At 32.9% G+C, this 23,125-nt stretch overlaps 2 protein-coding genes across 12 annotated transcripts; both read left to right on the forward strand.

The window, feature by feature from the left end:
- Positions 1 to 3,037: 3,037 nt before the first annotated feature.
- LOC114386042 (piriformospora indica-insensitive protein 2-like) lies at positions 3,038 to 5,742 on the forward strand. The gene is made up of 2 exons (XM_028346054.1): positions 3,038 to 3,799; positions 4,416 to 5,742. Exons 1-2 carry the CDS (start codon positions 3,590 to 3,592, stop codon positions 5,604 to 5,606), a joined length of 1,401 nt encoding a protein of 466 aa, XP_028201855.1. The 5' UTR covers positions 3,038 to 3,589; the 3' UTR covers positions 5,607 to 5,742.
- Positions 5,743 to 11,325: 5,583 nt separating this feature from the next.
- Positions 11,326 to 22,089, forward strand: LOC114386050 (pentatricopeptide repeat-containing protein At2g03880, mitochondrial). 11 transcript variants are annotated; one of them, XR_003661035.1, is made up of 6 exons: positions 11,326 to 11,561; positions 14,307 to 16,787; positions 17,980 to 18,085; positions 18,180 to 18,744; positions 18,914 to 19,018; positions 21,691 to 22,089. XR_003661035.1 is itself a non-coding variant. In XM_028346067.1 (4 exons), exons 2-3 carry the CDS (start codon positions 14,311 to 14,313, stop codon positions 18,065 to 18,067), a joined length of 2,565 nt encoding a protein of 854 aa, XP_028201868.1. In that variant the 5' UTR covers positions 11,326 to 11,589; positions 14,307 to 14,310; the 3' UTR covers positions 18,068 to 18,085; positions 18,180 to 21,482. The 11 variants fall into 11 exon arrangements, 6 of the variants coding, with proteins under 6 accessions (XP_028201868.1, XP_028201872.1, XP_028201862.1 ...); XR_003661033.1 differs by having other exon boundaries at positions 18,180 to 19,018; XR_003661034.1 differs by lacking the exon at positions 21,691 to 22,089 and having other exon boundaries at positions 18,914 to 21,482.
- Positions 22,090 to 23,125: the final 1,036 nt, after the last annotated feature.

Raw genomic sequence — 23,125 nt, forward strand, 5'->3', positions numbered from 1 at the left:
TAAATGCGATATAAATTAAATAAAGATATATTTCTCTTGAATACAAATTGTGAACACCTAGACCCTAGTCTGCATAAAATCGCATGCTTCTGGGAAAAATAAAAATAAAATAATTACTATCCTAAATAAGTACTTATTAATGACTTTTTCTGCATGGTGCTATCCTAAATTACTTGCTAGCTAGAGGGTAGCCAGAGGAAACATAGGGGAGAAAAAGACTTACGAGCCTACGTTAGGCCTAACTTTAAGCCTGTTGGCTGTAGGCTTGGCTAGGATTCTTTAGCCTTTTGTGATTTTAGCATATCCTTTCCATTCTTCCTACAATTGGAGAATATTACAATGCTCTCTAATGGGAACTTACTAAAAATAAAATAAATTACTATTACCAATATTATATATTTAATCATTGTTTTCATTCTCTTTGCTCTTTCCCCTCTTTCCCTTCATTAGTGGTATGTACATATAGACTACTTAGTTCGTTTATTATCTCATTATCTCATCACATCTCATTTGCATGGTGGATGTATCGTTGTTGATGGTGAAGCCTTATTAATGAGATTAGTCAAGCGTTAAAGCTTAATATTAAAAGCGTGTCGGAATCAGTTTATTTTAAAATAACTTTTTTTAATAACAAAAATCTCATTTGCATGGTAAGGGACATGCCATCACACATTATTGAAATCAGTTAAAAATTAAATTCTATTGGAAACAATTTTTTAATAATTTCTTAAATAATTATAAAAAACTATTATTAAGAAAGAGTTATTGCTTAGTACCAAACATGCAACCTATGGTATAATGCAGGATTGCTAATTTGTACGAAAACTACCTTTTTTTTAAGAGAGTACGAAAACTACCGATGCACACGAATTTAAAATGAGTCAATTAAGTAGTTGCATATCCGTTCAGTTACCAGAGGAAAAAAAACACTTTCAATATTTTTCTGAACCACAGTCATGTTTTATTGGGGTTTGATTATTCATTTGGTTATTAGTTCCATTATTCATATTTTTTAATTTTAGTTTGAAGGATTTTTTTAGTCCTTATTATTTATATTTTAATTCTCTTTTAATCTTTATGATTTATAAGTGATCTTTTTCGTATATATAATTTATATTTTAATTCTTTTTTAATGTTATAAGTTGAAAGTAATTTTTTTAAGTCCTATAATTTATATTTTAATTTTTTTTTAGTTCTTAGGAGTGTAATATTCTCAATGAGAATTAAATACAAAAATATTAATAAGCATAAATTTATCATGAGATAATTTATAACTAATTTGTAACTAATTATATATATATATATATATATATATATATATATATATATATATATATATTTGTACCAAGAACTAAAAGCTAATTAAAATATAAATGATAAAAAACTAAAAAGACCACAATCAAATTATAGGAACTAAAAGAGAATTAAAATACAAACGATAAGGATTAAAAGGAAATTAAAATATAAATTATAGAAACTAAAAAAATACTTTCAAATTATAAATTAAAATGTACGAATAGTAAAATTATAAGGAACAAATGAGTAATTAAACATTGGAATCAATTTTGTTTTAGCTGGATAAAATTTCCTCTCGGAATGTTTAATGCAAAACTTAAAAATTAAATTATGACCAACACAAGTTGATCCTTACAAATTGTGCACAAACTACTTGGAATGTTTGTTTTGGAACTTAAAGAGGCTCCAAAGGACGTTGAATAAAAGCAAGAAAAATATACTTTTTACGTGAAACTCTAATAATGTGAAGCCAAAGCAAAAATTCTTCCGTTCACATAAACACATAAGAAAGAAACAAACATGCACTTAATGATTATTTTAATTTATTTGTAATCATACGCTGCAGAAAAAGCAGGGGAAGAAATGAATTCACAATTGCCAATTTTCTTCTCTTTTTGCTTTTTGCTGAGACACGAATTCAATTCATACCCCAGGCTACAAATTTTGAGGATCAGCAAAGACTCAGGTTGTTTTTGGGTACAAAGTGTGGTCCTCCTCACGACCCAACTGCAATCAAGCAATATGGTTAGCTTCTATTTTCAAAGCCACTGTTGTATGTTGTCCTTTTTTCCTCTGCAGTTTCAGAGGGCTGTTAAAAACCCCCCAGGTCACCACCACCAAACAAGACAACAAGGCAATAATAACAGATAAAAGCCTAGTTTGTCTTGCATGCACTTACATGCACCTTTCATTTATTTTTTTTGCATGCATCATGGTCCCCTACTAATACCGTTTATCTTCATCTATCCCCCCCTCTCCCAAAATCATAAACTTTTCATAATTATCTTAACTTTTTAGTACATGTTTGGATTAAAGTTTGCAAAAGTATCACAAGACTTACTTTTCCTGAATTGGATATCCCAACAAAGTTTTACTCTCAAACATAATTTTGGTGGTAACTAAACATGATCTTAAACTGATTTTACTCTCAAACATGTACTTTTGGTGGAAATCCAAACGCACCTTAATATGGCTTATTATATTTGCATCTATCTAATAATAATAAAAGTAAACACAATGTAAATGATTTTTATGCTGTTTCTCAATTATGAATTGTTTTATGGTATGTTTATTGACTTTTATAGTATCTAGTATCTACTTTAAAAGTCATATCTATTTTGGACTACTTGAGAGTGTTTATATTGACAAGACATAGAAATTAAATTTTAACAATAGGAAAATGTTAATCAGTATTTAGGGATATTGGTTAAAGAATCAAAGTAGAAAGTTTGTATCGAAAAATATATTAGTGCACTCTTCTGTGATTTTTAATACAACCCCATCATAAGTAAACTTTTAATGAAAACTTTTTATTTATTATTTTCTTAACCAGTGTCTTTGGCACAGGTTAGCATTACCCTCAACAATAATGATAATAATACTAATAATAATGAGAATTCAATAATAGAATCAGAAAGAGTGAGCAATTTGCAGACCTGATTTCGCTTTCATCTTATATATAGGCTTTCAGTCACTTGCTACAGCTCTGGCCATATTAGACTCATTAATATTATGACTTTAAGCTTTGAGAACTGTGCTAGCATAATAACATCTCGTGTTGTTCTCTTATATCTGATATATACTACTTCCTTAGCTTTTCCATAAACACAAGGAAGAAAAGAGTTCAGGTTTCTTGTTATGCTTTTGTTTTTCCTCTAGCATTACTCTCTTTTTTCTGTTAACTTTGACCACAATTTCAGGATCCTGTTCTTCCTTTCTTGATGCTAGAATCTGTTCCATTTGTTGCACCGAAGTATCACCAGTTAAAAATATCACTAGTTTTTCTGTAGGGACCCATGTTGGTATTTGTTTTGTCTTGGTATGCTCTTTACTGTTGAGGGAGTAAGTCACTTGTTCTTCCTCCTCCTTTGTCTGTCCTTTTTCTTGTAATTTAGCTGGATGTTGTTTCTTTGAAAAAAAAAGTGAATATGTCTATGAAAACCATAATGCAAATTGCGCACTAGAGTTCTAGCCAAGTTTGCTCCTTCTGTTGTTGTGTTTGTTTCATCAATTTTGCTCCATCCATCTTGAGTTTATTCTGTGCCTGATAGGGCTGCTTTGACTCAATAACCTCATGAGGAACTTCAAGGCTTTTTGTCAAGCCATCATTGCTCTCTTCATCATCTTTCTGAGTGCATGGTGTTATGGACAAGTAGAACTTGACATGGCTCCAATGGAGAAGGCAGAGAGGGATGCTCTATACTCCACCATTCAAGGCTTTGTTGGTAATTGGTGGAATGGCTCAGATCTCTATCCAGATCCTTGTGGTTGGACTCCTATTCAGGTACTTTTTGACCCTTCTGAATGACTAGACAGTAGAATCATCATATTGTAAAATTTCCAAGAAACTACCTTTATATTGTGCTATGGATAATGCTTGGATATTTTAAATTATTTCTGATTTAAGTTATGAAACCATCCTTGCTTGAGAACATTTCAAATTATTATTATTTTTTGCCTTAAAGATTCCAGGGTAATCAATTAGTCATTATTATTATCATTATGGAAGTAAATGAGGCTTTGAAAATTTTATAAATTAATTGTTAGATGAACTTTAGCTTCTGTGCATTCTGCAGCAAGCCAAAGGAAAAGAAAATCATTTGGCTTAATTTTGCCAAATCTACAGTTAAAAAATTATTCTTGTTTAAAGCTTCTTTTACACAATGATGAATGATACTTTCCAAAAGTATGAGTATCAGTTATTTTATCTTTTTTTCCCCATAAATGAAACTGGTCCTTGAAAAATGTTGCATGCATTAAGTTAAGTAGCCATTGTATTTGTTGCATATTAAGCCATGTAATCAAAATCTTTACTATTAAACCAAGAATTATAAAATTTCCAAAACAGTTTGATCTTAAAATATTGTTAAATTCGTATTTATTATTGTTTTCTGCTGCAGGGGGTGTCTTGTGATCTGTTTAATGGATTTTGGTATGTTACTGTCTTGAACATTGGACCAATCCACGACAATTCTCTAAGTTGTGCCAAAAATTTGGAATTCAGACCACAGTTGTTTGAGCTGAAGCACCTTAAAGCTCTATCCCTCTTCAAGTGCTTTGAATCACAACACAAGCATCATCAAGCTACCATCCCCAATGCTCACTGGGAAAAGCTTGCTGGCAGCTTAGAATCACTTGAGTATAGATCAAATAGAGGTCTCATTGGAAAAATTCCTTCAAGTTTTGGTGCCCTCAAGAACCTTCAGTCACTAGTAGTATTAGAAAATGGTTTAACAGGTGAAATTCCACCAGACATTGGTAACCTCAACAAGTTGAAGAGGCTTGTTCTTGCTGGAAACTATTTTAGTGGACACATTCCAGATATTTTTAGTGCACTAAGTGACTTATTAATTCTTGATTTAAGTAGAAATTCACTATCTGGGACTCTACCTTCGACACTTGGAAGCTTAACTTCCCTTTTGAAGCTTGATGTGAGCCATAACCATTTGGAGGGGAATCTGCTGAAAGAACTTGCTGATCTTAAGAATCTGACCCTTATGGATCTTAGGAATAACAGATTCTCTGGAGGGTTGACATTGAGTATTCAAGATATGTATTCTTTAGAGGAAATGGTTCTGTCCAACAATGGAATAGGTGGAGATATCAGGACCCTGAAGTGGGAAAACCTTCATAACTTAGTCATTTTGGACCTATCTAACATGGGGTTGAAAGGGGAAATTCCTGAGTCTATGTCAGAATTAAAGAGGTTGAGGTTTTTAGGCCTTAGTGACAACAACCTCACAGGCAACCTTTCACCAAAACTATCTACTCTTCCTTGTCTCAATGCACTATATGTTAGTGGCAACAATTTGGTAGGAGAGCTTAAATTCTCTATGGAGTTTTATGGAAAAATGGGAACACGTTTTGGGGCCTGGAACAACCCTAGCCTTTGCTACCATCTTGGAGTAATGTCAACAAGTCATGTTCCATATGGGGTAAAACCATGCCAGCAAGAGATCAAATTGCTAGAATCTAATACAAATGATGGGTATGTGAAGAGGACTTTCCATTCCCTGGCCTCTTTGAGCCATGCTCCTAATGGCTTCTGGTGGATTTTTCTAGTTCTCTTAAATTCTTATTTAGGTCTTTAATCAAGAGTAGTGAAACTTTGGCTTTAACTTTTTAGTAGGGGTATTAATTACAGCAACCTCTATTGTACTTTTGTATTTTGTTGTGATATAAGTTAACAGTCTTTTTCAATTTGCTAGTTGGCCTGATCTTACTTTACTTCAGCTAATTTAATTTGCTTATTTAATGTTTGTACATATTTTATGTTTTGTTGAACAAAATTTTGGTGAATTAAGTTTTGAGTTTAATGTCACTAGAGTTATTTTTACTAATTGGACCAATTTGATTTATTTAATATTTTGTACATATTAGTTTCTAGTAACCACTATCCAATATTTCTTCCATTCTTGATTATAAGCTAGAAAAACACATATTTCACGCATATTAAGAAAATTAATTAATTTTATTATATTGTATTATTTTTAATTAAAAAATAAATATTTTTCTTAAATTATCCTTCATTGAAATTTGATATCAATCATAAAAAAAATCTTTAACCTTATTAAATGAAAAATATTTAAAAAAGAATTTTATTAAATAAGACATAAATAAATGATATTTGTTTATATTTGAGAAAAAAAAATATTACTTATATCTGAGGGCATAAGAATATGATCACAATTGCATGAATAAATGATATTGTTTATCAAATCTTTTATTCTCAATTTGTCACCGCTACTAGTAGTACTGAATACGTGCTTTTCCAATGTTCAAACAAGAAACCATTGCGGGGGCCCTCTACAAATGGAATACAAAACAGTAATTTATAGTCTCCAAGTTACAGCTTTTTACAGTTCTACAGGGGATTGTTAATGGCCGAGAACCTAACAGTGTATGTTGGTACTTGGTACACTTGTTTTTATCGTACAAATAATTGAACTTATCATTCGATTTCACTATTTGTATTTTGTGCGCTAAGAATAGTCACATTTTAAGTGTGAGTAAGTAACTAACTATACGTAGGAATTGTTAATCTTCTTATCCTTGCTGATTTAATTTGTGCTCCGGGTAAAATTTTGCTGTCAATAGTAAAATATGTGGGTTGCTTTAAGAGGAATTGATTTCTTTGTGTATCATGTAAGAACAAAATGAATTTTGAAAGGAACCTAGAGGAGCGATACTGGACTGGTTTGTTTAAATTAAAAATAATTAATTAAAATGTTTTAATTTTTTTTAATAAGGAAATAGGATTTGCTTTGCTTATCAAAATAAACAAAAAATAATTTTTTAAAGCACAAACAATTTAAACAAACATACAAAGAAAACAAAAAATTTGTTTATTTTATAGAAATAAATGTTTTTTTTTTCTTCAAGAAATAAGTTTAAACAAACTTACTCATTTTTTATGAGTCATTGCGTTCGTGATGTGTCCTACCAACTTAACTCAAGTTAATTTTGATAAATTTAAGTTTTAGAAATTATATCTAGTGTATCTTGAAGTTGAATTTATATTATATTTTGGGTTGTTGCAATTTGTTTGATATTCTTTATTCTTTCAAAAAATATATTTTGTTCACTAATCATGTCTTAATAATAAGACTTAATGGATAATATTTTGTAATTTGAATATCACAATATTATATTTTTATTGACTAGCGGAAAGACAAGAACAAATGTATGTCTACCCTCATGTTTTATTTTTTTGAAATTGAATTTGTTTTATATTTAAGTATTTTTTATAATTACAATGAACTATTGTGCGAGACTGAGAATTCAAATAGTTGAAATAAAATAGTGAGGCAGTAATTTGCAAAAGCAGTTGTCTATAAAAACAATTAAAAAATTGCAATAGCAGTTAAAGGATTTTTTTTCAACTTACAGATGTAGTAGCTTAATGACAAACTTGGAAACAAAACATGTAAACTAAAAAAGGCATATTGGTTTTATTGTTGTTAACATTTGTTTAGATGACAAGTTTACATATGTCGTTAGGATTCTTAATTAGAGGCATCATCCGCTTATTTGTTTGGTGAATCATTACATTTTTCTATCTAGTTAAAAATATTTTGGTGAATTAAGAGAATATAATGTCTATAAACAACCTATGACTTCGACTTCCAAGTCAAATGAGATTTTATGATTATGAGAATAACATTTTTTTACTGTTAACATTATGAAATACACCTTAACTTTAGTTTTATACTTGTTCTACAATTTAGTTATGTACATAAAGGTAATATTGATATATTATGTCAATAAATTGACTTGATTTTATTTAATATTATTGGAGTTGAGATAAATATAGTGTCTAGTTATAACTCAAATTGAATGTGGTTATCTGTTGTTAGTTCTACAATTTTGTACTTAATTTTTTTTTTCTGTCCTTTTGTTGGGTTCTTGTTTGTTGTGTCTTATACAATTATTCATTTTATGAACATTTGCAATTGGCAAGTTAGGAGGAATTAGGAGACAGAATCCGGAATGAGGCTTTGGCATTTCTACCTTTTGATTTCCAAGGCAAAGACATTTATTTATTATGACTTTAATTGGGTGCATGTGAAATGTGAAGGTAAACCCTATGAGCCTATACGGGTGTAGGGATTCCTGTGTTCTTGATGATGAAATGGGTAGGTTGGTAGGCAATGGTACAGTGATTTTATTAATGGACTTTGGTGGTGTTTAAAGTGGAGGGCAATGCTAGTGCACAAGCAATTGCTTTGGATGGTGTATCAAAGTTGTCTCACTTAATACTTTTTTGAATATTTTCATCATCGACTTTATCATCCATCTTTCTTACCATTTGGTCAAAAGAGTTGGTCATTTTATCCAAAGAAATTGTTATTACTTTTTTTCTCCAATCTTTTCCTTGTGAAAAATATGTGCCAAAAAAAGTTAAACCTTATCCTTTTTCTTTTGTATTAGAGCTTGGTTCTTCTAAGTCTATAGCAACAGTAACACCTAAACCCATGAATTTTATTTCATTTGTTTCTCTACTCATCGTTTCATCAGCATCCATAGCATTTTCAGCTCCATGATTAGTGGCTCTATCTTTAGTACACAAATACAGTATCATTCCAGTTTTGAAACACCTTGAATGGAATGGTTTAGCTGATTTATGTGACTAGAAAAAAAACTCAAGCCCAGACTACTTTGAATAACAAGTAGCAATGTATAAAAGATTACTTATAATGTAATATTCATTCCAAGAATTTTCATTCTCAAGTGTGATCATGTGCTTAGTGTCATAAAAAAAAGAACTATTTCCAAGAGATATTACTAAGATATTACTAATTGGAATTTCAAGTTTGTTTTGACAATGTAATGCATCTTATAATACTCGAGAATCTCCTATAGACCCTTCCCACCTAGGTAACACATAGATAAACCTTAAATCCGGATTATTATTGGCTAACATATTTGTAGAAACATCACCCTTTCTATTACGATATCTAGGTCTCTCATCAAGAAACAAGATAATTTTTTTAGATTCTAAGAAAATTTTATAATTTACTAATCTCTCGTAACAATTGATGAACTTACCTCAAACCATCTCCACTTGTTTGATTCTACACCTTCTAAAGTACATGATTGAAAATTCAAATAATCTTTGCTTCCTTTCATTATCGCTTTCAAGACATCATTGAATTGCCTACTTATGGTTTCTTTAGATCTAGAATAACTAAATTGCACTACCCTATACTTTAGGTTGTGAGCAAGGATATGTAAAAACATTGCTACTTCTTCAGTTGTTAGAACATTTCTTGTTCTTACTAATCCACCTTTCTCTTGTAAAATTCTACAAAAGTTAAAAGATGCACTCTTACTAAGCCTGAGTTGTTCAATGCAATCTCTCTCTATCCCTCTATTCAATTATTCATACTTCAACAATCCAAATCGACCCAAAATTATCAAATCACATGAAAGCAAAAATGCATAATTCTAATTATCGAATTCCAATTCCACGATTGCACAAAATGTAAAACCAAACACTTGATATCTCACTCACTGAAAAATGAGGGCATAGAAGATTGTAGGTGCAATTTGAGATTAAATGAGAAAAAAAGAAGAAAAAGAAAAAGAGAAACCAACCTAGGGTTTTGATGATTGAAGCACTATTGTTGATGATTATAACAATGGTTATGGAGAGAAATTGTTGTTGAATGGTGAAATCATTAGAGAAAGGGAACGAAGATAAACAAAAAGAGAGATTAGTTTTTCGAGGTCCAAAGCCTAGAATCTAGATTGAAGGAGTTAAGAAACCTGCAGTCATAGTGAGAGAGAACGGTCAGAACAAAAGTGTGAGAGAGAACGAGAGCTAGGGTGCGTGGGCCGCCTACGGTGTGGGAGGAGAGAATTTGAAATTCTTACTGTTTAGGTGGAATTATGCATAAACTCGAAGCTTGCTATTCAAAGATCACCCCCATTTTCCCACCATATCAAGTGTATGCCTAAATTATACAAATCATTCATGATAAGTTACAACAAGATTGGTAAGTTAACTTGGATCATACACTTAGAGAAAGTAATTACTGTGTTGATTTCCACCAAAGATGAGAATAATCAGGAAGATATGATGCATATTCTTGCAATTCAACCTCATGAAATTTGCAACGTCTTATTTGTAGATAGTAGCCAAATAACTTTCCTTCATGCTCAATTTGATTTTTTTTTTCTCTTGTTTGTATACACATTACACTATCAAAAAATCTAGCATATGTGATCATGTCAATTGTTAGACAAAAAATTAATTTATTCAGTTATAAAATTTTATAAAATTCATACCATGTGCTAAAATTCAATTAAAGAGTTAGAATAAAGTTTTCATATGTGAAGAAGTGTAAATTGTAAGCAATGAAGCTTCAAAATGTTAATATTACTACAAAGAAATTATAAATTATCCTTTTAAAAAAGCAACTATAAGTGAATTATACATTATAAATTTGATATCTTAAAAGAATTAATTTAAGCAAATGAAAAATTTTAGGATTTCAAACAATAAAAGTTGTTATTTTAATATTTGTATAGACTTCTAACAATAAAAAAAAATTGTATTATCAAACATAATATTTAAGCAATGATTTCTCATTAGTTTAATTTAAATAAATTTTTGTGTATTTCTTTTACATTATCAATTAATTAAACAATATTTTAAATATAATTTTCAAATAGTAGTTTTTAACTAAATCTTTTACTTATCATGCCATAAAAAAACTTTTACCTATCAAACCAAGTTTAGAAGATGAAAGTAGAAAAATATGTATTAATTAATTACAAATTATTTATGAAAAAGAAAAGAGATATGAATTGATGGTATAAAAAAAATTATATAGTCATCTAATCATATTTCATCATAAGTTAGTTGAATTTTAAAATAATTGTCTTAAAATAATTTAAATGATAATTTATAATTAAATAATAATATAAAATCATTTTACATTATAATAATTAAACTCTTATTTATTAAGTGATTCAGTTGAATTATCTAATTATTTAAAATGATTCAATTGAGTTATTTCCGTCAAAGTGTTAATGTCGTTAAGAGTCATCTAAGTTGTTAATAAGTCATTAGTTGAATCTTTTGTCATTGTATATGCTAGAATCCTATCTAAGTGACCAGTTAATAATGTTAACACTTAAATGATCCAATTAAATTATTTTAAATAATTAGATGATCTAATTAAATCACTCAATAATTAAAATACCTAATTAAACATTAAAAATAAATTAAAAAAATTCTAAATAATAATTTAACCTTTATATTATTGAATCAAAGACCAACCTTGGACTAGATTATCTCCCTCTCAAGTCTCAAAACCAAACATCTGATTAGATTAGAGGCTTCAAACAAGAGGCCCCAAAACCCAAACCCTATTCTGGTTCACTTGCGATTATGGCGTCTGAGAGCGCTTCTCGATCGAGTTCCGCGGCCGATTCGTACATTGGGAGCTTGATAAGCTTGACCTTTAAGAGTGAGATCAGATACGAAGGTATTCTCTACAACATCAACACCGAAGAGTCCAGTATTGCCCTCAGAAACTGTATTCTTCTGCTATCCACTTCTTTTTCGTATGAATTTCCCTCAATCCTTTCTTGGTTTTGTTCGTTTTCATTAAAATTTGGCTCCTTTGCTATGTTGTTGTTATTTTTATTATTTAATTCTGAAGAGTGGGTTTTGTCACAGGGGTGTTAATTCGTGCCACAGGCAAGGAAATTTTTTAACTTGTGATAGTTTTTGGGGCCTTGATGTTTTTTTTTCTCCCTGCAGCGTCTGGGTTACATGTTTTTACTGATATCTCTCAAGTTTGTTATGTTGTTTTAATCTGTATCTGTTGGAGTATCTGAATTTTGCTCTTTATGTTAGCATGTGATTCTCACTTGGACAATGACTTGCGTTTGATTCTTGTATTAGTTTGTTATTCGCTGTTTACTTTTGTGGATTGTACTGTTGTCTCATTCCGGATCAGTGGAAAGCTTGGTGAACGATAAATACAAGGAGCAAATAACAAACCTGAAAGCTTAGAAAGTCCCTAAGTCGTTAGCCAGTTAGAATCATGTGCAACACTGAAAGAAGCAAAATTCAAATACTACAGTGGTGATGGATTAATGGCAAATCTTCCAAACACTAAGGCCACACTGAATTAAAGAATTGAAATTCATAATTTTCCCTATTCTGTTTGGGATATTAATGTCAGTGAGAGAATAATAATTGGCATACGTATCTCATATCTGTTTTCCCGGATTGGCAATCATGCGCTCTAGAACTGTTGTAGCGTGTCGCTTTGCAGTTCACTCCATGTAGTGTGGTGCGTTGCAGTTCGCTGTCGTTCCTGGAGCGTCATGAATCACAGCCATTTGCGGCATTAGTGGGTGCAACTTTGATTAATGGTTGAAACCCCTGTTTACCCCTACAATATGGTGTCATGTAAGGTTTATTTTGGGAGGCATTTGAGTTATTTCACTCCCTTCTTCAAGATTTGAAATCAAAACTCTATTTTGAAACAGTAACCCACCCTCGTATCTCTGAAACATGACCCACTACTTTTTGGTGACATTTCCGGCAATTTCTGATGTTTTTTGGCACCTTCCTGGTGTTTCCTTGCCTTGCTCTGTTCTCTGCACTATATCTGATGTTCTGTTCTACTTTTTCTATTCATTTCTATTCAGTTCACTCTCTCACTGTTCCTTATCCCTTTAGGCTATTATGTCAGCACAGCTCTTTCTGTCCTGTTGTCCGCTTCTCCATCTGTGATCTCTCTTTCTATGTTTTGCTCTCATTCATTTACAATTGAGTCTCTGATAAGGGGGAGGCAGCGCATAGCTACTGGGGTCATAGGATTATGGTAAACAAAGGGTTAGGGGAATGTGCCAAAGCGGTTTTTTCTCCTTTTTTTGTTTTGTTTTTTTGGGCCTCTAGTTTAGATTATCTCTTTTAAATTTAAAGCATAACATATAATATAATTAATAAACTAAACATAGTAATAAAACACTATATAACATAATAAAATAAATTAATAGCAGTGTTATCAATGGCGGAAGGCCAATATTCCGTCATATAAACACACCATTGTGGCCTATGCACCACCGTAGTGGGTATCCTTTCACAAATTGCCTATGGCGATTGGCAAAAAACAATGTCGTGCCATTCTGCCAAAGTGGCCATAGGGCTGCCATTTAACAACACTGATTATAGTAACAAAAAATTTCAGAATAGTGGTCTTCCCGCTATCCTGCATAGCGATATTGGAGTCAGTCACTCCTCGCCATGCCACTATTCGAGATTGATAACAATCATTTTTTATAGTTGAGCAATATATGCACATGCACACACATGTTAATGTGCACAACTTATTTTTTAGAAGGAGTACCAGTACCTTAACAAGTTACACTTCGGGTGTTTTGAGAAAATTAAATTTATATGCCAAGGTATTCCTTCTAAATGACATTTTGGTGTATGTTAGTAATAAATGTTGTGCTGTTTGGTTACAGTTCAAATGATCAAGATTGTTGATCATTAGCTTTTATATGTGCAAGATTTTCATGCAACAATGTGGATATTGCTGCTTTTATTTTACCACCTAAACATGTTTACTATCATGGGTTGGATATTCTGATTTTGTTTTTGTCCTCTCAGATGAGAAATCTGTTTTCTTTGCAGCTTCACTGAATAATATTGTCTCAGAGGGACCGATTTTTTTTTTCACACAATTATTTAAATATCTAATTTTTAATAAATAATTGTTTAATAAATAATAAGTTTAACAAAAATATTTATTATTAATTTTATGTTTAAAACTAAATATATGATCACCTACTGAAAAATATTAAGCATATATCAACTCCAAAATTGATTTTTCTTATATATTTTTTTATTAGTATTTTTTAATTTTAATTTTTCTTATATATACATAAAGGGCATGTTGTTCTTGTCCTGCTATTTTATTAAGCACACAGCAATGACCTACAAAATTAATATCAATCAGCACAAAATAAGAGATATTTTTTATTTTCGAAAGTAGGTGAGAATTTCTGAAAACATACATGCAAATGATTTAAAATTTGATTCTGTCAACTTGGGATTCAACAGTCAAGTTTGATGCTAATAAAACATCCTCTTTGTGAATCTTTTTTACTACATTTTGGATTTTAAATTCAATCCAAATTTAAATCCAATCCATATATTTGCATTTGGATTGAATTTTTGAAAATCCAATTCATGCCCAGGCTTGCCTATAGCTTTTCTCCTTACTTTGCTTCTGCTAATCTGCTGCTTCAATCTCTTGCAGTTGAATGAAGACTCTGATGATACAGGGATGCAACAAGTGGTTATGCACAAGTTGGACTCAAAAGTCAAAAGTCGTAGCCTTTTCTTACAACCCATGTTACCCATTTAAGCTTATGTCATTTCTTCGTTCTATCCACACCAGCATTGCTGATTCCTATCAATCTATATTTCACTCCAATCAGCTTCTTAATGGGTTGTCAAAATCTGGCCAAATTGACGATGCCCGAGAATTGTTTGATAAAATGCTTCAAAGGGATGAGTACACATGGAACACCATGGTATCTGGTTATGCTAATGTGGGAAGATTGGTTGAAGCAAGAGAGCTTTTTAATGGGTTTTCAAGTAGAAGTTCTATCACTTGGTCCTCCCTCATATCCGGGTATTGTAGATTTGGGCGTCAAGCTGAGGCTTTTGATTTGTTTAAGAGGATGAGGTTGGAGGGTCAGAAACCTAGTCAGTACACTTTAGGAAGTATCCTGAGGGGGTGTTCAGCGTTGGGTTTGATACAAAAGGGGGAAATGATTCATGGGTATGTGGTGAAGAATGGATTTGAATCAAATGTGTATGTTGTCGCTGGCCTTGTTGATATGTATGCAAAGTGCAGGCACATTTCGGAAGCTGAGATTCTCTTCAAGGGGTTGGCCTTCAACAAGGGAAATCATGTCCTGTGGACCGCCATGGTTACTGGTTATGCTCAAAATGGTGATGACCATAAGGCAATTGAGTTTTTTCGTTACATGCACACAGAAGGGGTTGAGTCTAATCAGTTTACATTTCCTAGCATATTGACAGCGTGCTCTTCAGTTTCAGCTCATTGTTTTGGAGAACAGGTGCATGGTTGCATTGTACGGAATGGTTTTGGATGCAATGCATATGTTCAGAGTGCGTTGGTTGATATGTATGCCAAATGTGGAGATTTAGGTAGTGCAAAAAGGGTATTAGAAAATATGGAGGATGATGATGTTGTTTCATGGAACTCCATGATAGTTGGGTGTGTAAGACATGGATTTGAAGAGGAAGCTATTCTCTTGTTTAAAAAAATGCATGCAAGAAATATGAAGATTGATCATTATACATTTCCATCTGTTCTGAATTGTTGCATAGTAGGTAGAATTGATGGTAAATCTGTTCACTGTTTGGTAATCAAAACTGGATTTGAGAACTATAAGCTTGTTAGCAATGCTCTTGTTGATATGTATGCCAAAACTGAAGACTTGAATTGTGCATATGCTGTGTTTGAAAAGATGTTTGAGAAAGATGTCATCTCATGGACCTCCCTTGTCACAGGTTATACACAAAATGGCTCCCATGAAGAATCCCTGAAGACTTTTTGTGACATGAGAATTTCCGGGGTAAGTCCAGACCAATTTATTGTTGCCAGCATTTTGAGTGCTTGCGCAGAATTGACTCTTCTGGAATTCGGTAAACAAGTGCATTCTGACTTCATTAAATTAGGTCTAAGATCATCCCTGTCGGTGAATAATTCTCTTGTAACCATGTATGCAAAATGTGGATGCCTGGATGATGCTGATGCAATTTTTGTTTCAATGCATGTTCGGGATGTAATTACTTGGACAGCTCTTATTGTTGGTTATGCACGGAATGGCAAGGGAAGAGACTCCTTAAAATTCTATGATGCTATGGTTTCAAGTGGCACAAAACCAGATTTTATTACATTTATAGGATTATTATTTGCTTGTAGTCATGCTGGTCTTGTGGATGAAGGTCGTACATATTTTCAACAAATGAAAAAGATTTATGGAATAGAACCTGGCCCTGAACACTACGCCTGCATGATTGATCTGTTTGGACGCTTAGGAAAACTTGACGAGGCAAAAGAAATACTAAATCAAATGGATGTGAAACCTGATGCAACTGTATGGAAGGCACTCCTTGCTGCATGTAGAGTGCATGGTAACTTAGAATTGGGAGAGAGGGCAGCTACAAATCTTTTTGAGTTGGAACCCATGAATGCTATGCCTTATGTTATGTTGTCTAACATGTATTTGGCAGCTCGAAAATGGGATGATGCTGCGAAAATACGAAGGTTGATGAAATCAAAAGGCATAACAAAGGAGCCTGGATGCAGTTGGATTGAGATGAACAGCAGACTGCATACATTCATTTCTGAAGATAGAGGACATCCAAGGGAAGCTGAGATTTATTCCAAGATCGATGAAATTATAAGAAGAATTAAGGAAGTTGGTTATGTTCCAGATATGAATTTTTCATTGCATGACATGGATAGAGAGGGAAAGGAGGCTGGTCTTGCTTATCACAGTGAGAAACTGGCTGTTGCTTTTGGATTACTTGCTTCCCCACCAGGTGCACCAATTCGGATATTTAAGAATCTTAGAGTTTGTGGAGATTGTCATTCTGCCATGAAATATATATCAGGAGTTTTCACTCGTCATATCATATTGAGGGATTCAAACTGTTTTCATCATTTTAAAGAAGGAGAATGTTCATGTGAGGATTACTGGTAAGATTTCTTTTTAATCTTAATACTTGTCTTTCATACAATTTCAAAGAGAATTGATACATGACAGTTTCAAGTTTATAGGGCAGTGTTTCACAAGATTTGCTCTGTTTCTGTTGTACTAGCATCAAGCTTAAATTCATTTTTATGATGGTTGAAGTTAGAAATTTTACATGGAGAAATAAACCTGGTTCTAGAATATTAAGATCTAAATGTATACTGTCAGGGATTTTGAGACGGAGGAAGCAAAACTAGTTTTTATTTTTATTAATTAATTAATTAAATTAAAATTTGAAGCAAGTTGTACAAAAGATAGGCATTTTTATTTTTCTAATTTCTTGTCTCTGTATGTTCATTATGGGCTGCAAAATGATGAATGACAATATCCTCCACCACTAATAGTTTGTTTCATTAAATATTTTATATTTACAGCGAGGAATCTAGCCAATGTAAGACACATTGACACAATGTGTTCCGCTATCCAATGAGGATATTCCTTTCTTTATTTAGAAAGTAACTTTTTGGTGTACAATAATCACATTAAGGTTCGAACCTATAACCTCATACATATTATCTCAATCCCTACCACTAGTTCGACCCTAGTAGTTCATTTAGAGGGTAACTTGCTAAAATTAATTTATTTTTATCTAGTCTGTGGCTGCTTACTACAACTAAAATGGGTTATAAAAATCAATATGTTTTATATTAAGTGAAAGTAACTTCCCTCTTAAGATTTAAAAAATTATTGTTTCCACTCCTAAAATAGAATGGTTAATCCCAAGTGCTTAAATAGAAGAAAATAGTCCTTGGATATTTTTAGGTAGGCTAAAATATGTTTTTCATCCTCACACTACTAGAAAATATGGATTCAACATCGTCCATTTAACATCAGTTCTAGGAAAGCCAATTTTAAAAAAAGTGGTAGCATTTTTGTAAATAAAGTGTCATTGTTAATATCGTGTCACTTAACATCGGTTATTTTAGAAACGATGTTGTGAATGCTAAGTTAACATCAATTTTTTATAAAACCGATGTCAGTATTCCCTTAACATCATTTTTTTTGAACTGATGTTGTCAATCTTATGTTTCTAATACCCAATCTTATGTCAATCTCTGTCACCCAAAGCCCTCAAACCCTCGTAGTTCTCACTGTCACCTAAGTTGCCGCCACCGTCGTCATTGTGGCCATTTGCAGGTACCCTCGAACCCTCACTGTCGCTCTCGTGCCTCCACTGTTGCGAACTCCACCATGTCTGCCACTCCGCCTGCTGCCCTCTCCGTGACAGCACTTTGTGTCGCAGGTACCCTTTCCCTTTTAGCTTCTCAGGCTTGGATTCAGAGTCAGAGCTTCAAATGTTGATAGTAACATTCAACCAGCAAATTGGATCCCTGCAGGGTTTTTCGCCTTCCGTCCCATGAGAAGTGCAAAATGGGATCTGAGATTTGAGGGTTTTTAATCTGTTTAAAGGTATAAGAAGTGCAAAATGAGATCTGAGAACTCTCAAACTCTTTTCAGATCTGAGATATGAAACCCCTTTTCATGTGAAGATGCGCTGAAGGTGTGATGCACAGAGGTCGCAGTCACAACGTTAAACCTGTTTCCAGATCTGACAAACGCGGGCGTGCTTGACCAAATGAGCTACCTCCCTTTTAATCAATTTGGTTAGTGTTTTCTTTAATTATGTTTCAATACTCTGTTCAGCAATGAGGTACCTCTCTTTCTCTTACTCTCTTTTGACTCCTTCTCAATTTCCACTCTATACTCTTTTACATTTTGTTCTGTGGATTTATTTGGCTTTGCTGTTGAATTTTCTTCTTAGTTTTTGTCTAAATAATTAGGCTGGATGAATCTTGTGAACCAATAACATATTCTACAAGAGAAAACTAATAAGGAGGGTGTTGATTCTGCAGTACAGAAATTGGTTTCATTAACGAGGCCCTTGTAGGTGGATTGTTGTGGGTATGCTAATTTGTGTGGTGCTGTAGTCTTTTATTTTCATTATTCACCAATTATAGAATTGCTTGATAACTTGATTCCAAAACATTATTAGTTATCCAACTGCATTGGACCTGGTTTTTATCTTATTGTGATTTTGACTGGATGGGATTTATATAATCTCTTGATGCAGCTTGGACAACACGATTGGTATTTATGGTGGAGTTAACTTGGAGGATGCAACTGTTATTTATCATAACAATCAGACTGGGAGATGGCTTTCTAATTTCAGCTATAGGTAAACACATATAATGCTTCAGAGCAAGAGCTCTAGGTATTAGAGTATACTTACTCCACTAAGCCTTTTTTACTTAGTGTCTTCTGTTTTCTGTTATCTGTAAGCTGTCAGTTAGTTGTTACAGTAACTAATAGAATTGTTTACAGTTAGTCTCTCTGTATATAGAGATGACTCTATCCGTTGTAACCATCTAATCATTTTTCTGATCAATCCCTTAGCACTTTATGACTAGGTTAATGAGGCGTATGTTTTTGGTGGATGGGGTTGAGCAGGCTGAAGTATCATGGGGATGATTTGGTTTTAATTTCTGATGTGGAGGATAGTAAGATGTTAGAGATGTTAAAAGAGGAAGAAGATGATATTCTCTATTTGTTTCATTGTGTTAAGAAGTGGAGCCCTAAACTACAACTTGGTTATAGGCTAATCTGGTTGAAGTGTAAAGGTTTGCCACTACACGCATGGGACCTTGAGAGTTGTGGCAGCTTGTGGAACACTGGTAACTACAGATGAAGACCCAATGAAGATGAACAAAGTCAATGAAGCCCGTATTCTGGTTAAAACTTAAGTTGTTCAACCTTTCTCTCTGTGCTCCTAGGTTAGGATCAACGGGTTTTTTTACCAAGTACGTATGGTTGATGAGGTGGGGTATAAAGAAAGGAAGTGGAAGTGTGTTGAGTGGAATTTTCAGCCTTCTATGGTGGAAAGCTCATCCTTAGCAAGTGATAGTGTCTCTGAATGTTCTATAGATGATGGTGGTATGACGGTTGGTGATATTGTTCCGGTAACGGAAACAGGTCTATCTCAAAAGGCAATTTTTGAATTTGGTAAGAGAAAGTCAACATGAACTTTCTCATGAGGACAGACCAGTCAATGTTGACAGAAGGGAAAAGGAGCTATGAACTTGGCAAAATAACTCCGTAACTTTGGGAGAAGGGGTGCCTCCTCACAATGGGGAAGCTATCATCTTGGAGGCATAGGCAATTATCCTTGGTGGGGAGGGTATGCCTCATCAATTCGGTATTCACATCCTTACCTTTGTTCTATAGATTAAGTCTATTCTTAGGGATTTTTTGTGGGCGAAAAGGGGGGATAATAGGAAATTGGGTAAATTGGAGGAATGTATGTTGCCTTAGAAGTCATGGAGGATTGGGAGTTGAGGACTTGAAGTTATTCAATGTAGCTTTATTAGCAAAATGGAGGTGGAACTTGTTTCATCAACAAGACACTTTGTTGGGGGATATATTGAATGCAAAATATGGGGGTTAGAGGGGTTTATTATAAGTGAACTCATGTGAGGGGGCATCCATTTGGTGGAGTGATTTAAGGGTGGTGTGCCGTGTGTGGTGGTGAGGATAATACTAGATGATTTGATGGACTAGTGAGTTGGAAGGTTGTTGTGGGTGAGAAAATTAGCTTTTGGAGGGAACCTTTGGTGGAGGAGGTGTGCCTTAGCATCATCACATGGTAGGCTTTTTGTAAACTCAGCAAAATGAGGAGTCTATAAAAAAATATGCGGCAGTGGGAAGGAGATGTGTGGAAGTGGAAGACAAGTGGTGGTGGAAAATTCAGCTTATAAAGCACTACATGAGCTACACTATATCTCACAATCCCAAGATGTGTTCTCATTTATTTGGGATCTAAAGGTGCCTACAAAGGTTATTTTGTTTTGTTTGCAGGCCTTTGAAGAATAGGCTTCCGACAAGGGACAACCTTAACAAGAGGCGGTATCATTGTTGAAGATCAATTTGTTGTGTCCTCTTTGTCATGTTGAAGTAGAAACTTGCTCACATTTTATTCATGTGTCCAAAAGTGAATTTGATTTGGAAGCATTGTTATAGGTGGGTACAACTTGTGATGGTGTTGCCAAGAAATGTGGAGGATCATATGTGGCAACATGGGGCTTCAATCAAAGATGAAGTGGAGCAAGAAAGGCAGTATGTTCTATGGTTATGCCATTATATGGTCTGTATGGAAGAAAAGGAATGAATGTATTTTCAGGAATAAGACATTTGAGGTAGAATCTGTGATGATGATGTAGAATTCATGGCTTGGTCTCGGAGGAAAAGCAAAGTTAAATCCTTTAACTATTCTTTTGTTATGTGGTCAATGAATCACAATGCTTGTTTGAGGGATGTTTCGGTGTAGCTTGGATGGCAATTGAGCACGGGAGCTAGTGGAGATCATATACTGGAAATTGCATGCGGATTTGCTTGTATGATGGGTGTGGGATTATGGGATTATTTTGTTGATTGTGTGAGTAGTTTGTATAGCTTGGTTGCGAGAAGGCTCAATTTAATGGGAGGATAACACTGCTAGTAGGCCGAGACGTGGGGAATGGTTTTTGGTTACTTAATATGCTAAATGTAATGCAACCATTTTTCTCTCTCCAAAACTCTATAATTTGTATTTGTTGTTGGGTATCACTTATATCCTCTTTATATATATAATTTTTTTTTGTCGATAAGAAAAATGTCTGTCCATTCTAGAAAATATAAAAATTAAATTCTAACTTAAAAAATGCTTTATTTATCTAAACCAACTAAAAGATAAAGATATAAGATCTATTTTAATGTTGTAAGGATTATTATTAGAATAATGTTTGTTAGAATTCTTAAATATTATAGAGTGTAAAATTAAAAGTAAATTAAGAATATATGGGTTCTCCATTGTAGGTTTTTATCATTGCTGATGGCCCAAGAATTAGTCTCACCCAACAATTATATATCCAATCATGTGGGGGAATACTCTGCCCACACTGAAAGAAAGAAGAAAAAAAAACACAAAAACGGTAACTAGAAAATATGGTGACAACACATTGAAAGGAATTTATCCTTAGAAGATCATGTGAAGCTTTAAAATTTCCACCGGCTAGTGAACAGTTGTACATTGTTTAATGCCCTATGAAGAAATGAATAAAACCAATCTTGAACAAAGAGAGCCCAGATAGTGTGGCAGAGCCTTTGTTTGTTTGACATAGGGTGTTGTTAGGTGCATCAGACATATTGTTTGTGCATCCAGCACAGAAAATAAATTTCTCAAAATGTCCTTCATATGGATCAGGTAATCCGTATGACTTATACGAATCATCGGATTCGTATAGGTCATATGGATCAGATAAACTTTTTTAGTAGCTTCTAAATAACTTTTAACATTTTTTGAAACGCTATTTGAAGTAGCGTTTTTTAAAACACTAGTTTCTAATTTCAAATTTTTTATATTTTCTCACTTTTATCCTCAATATTTTTTTTGTTACCTTTTTTGAAGTAGCTGAAAAATGTAAAATAACAAAAATAATAATATAATGATTTATTTTAAAAAGGTAATAAGAAAAATAAATAAATATATCGAGAATAAAAGTGGAAAAAAATATAAAAAATGATAGAAGTTACTGAAAAAACTTTGCTTACCGAACAACTAAATGAGTTTTTCAGTTAGTAAAAAAAAACTAAAAATTAACTAAAATTTCCTGTCGAATATAGTCATAAAAGACTTTTCAGCTTCCAGTACTTATGTAGAAGGTAATCTAAGTTGAAAAAAAAAAAACTAACTCATTCGTCAACCTCATTTATTATAAAATATCCATGTCCATTTGCTTTAATTAAACTTTTAAAAGAAATCTCATCTCCTAATTTGCAAGAGAAATACCGGACTTCTTTTTTCTTCTAACACAATATCGCACAACATTTGTTAGGAACAAAACTTGAAGGGCATGCATTAAAAAAAAATAATTTAATGAACACTTTTTTTTCAAGGGTTTTATGGTTTTGATTTGTGGAGTTAGTTTTAAATTTCAATAGTCACGTTTGTTCTTAAATGTGTAATTTGTTGACAATTGTGTATCTGAAAGATGAAAATATAAAATTTAGTCTCCGGAAGTGTAGAGAGTGCAACAATATATATCTAGTCATTAACTTTCGTCTATCACCGTTAATAAAATAGTCTACGTGACACATAGGAACGAGTTTGTCACAGAAATGATTATCAACATAATCATGCTGAGTAGATTAGACAAAAATGTCAGTAGTATACCATTTCATTTTTGGACGTAAATGTTAGTAATTTTTTATTAGACAAAAAAGTCAATATTTTTTTATTGGAGAAAAATGT

Source organism: Glycine soja, chromosome 2 (genome assembly GCF_004193775.1).
Source record: "Glycine soja cultivar W05 chromosome 2, ASM419377v2, whole genome shotgun sequence".
Lineage (NCBI taxonomy): Eukaryota > Viridiplantae > Streptophyta > Magnoliopsida > Fabales > Fabaceae > Glycine > Glycine soja.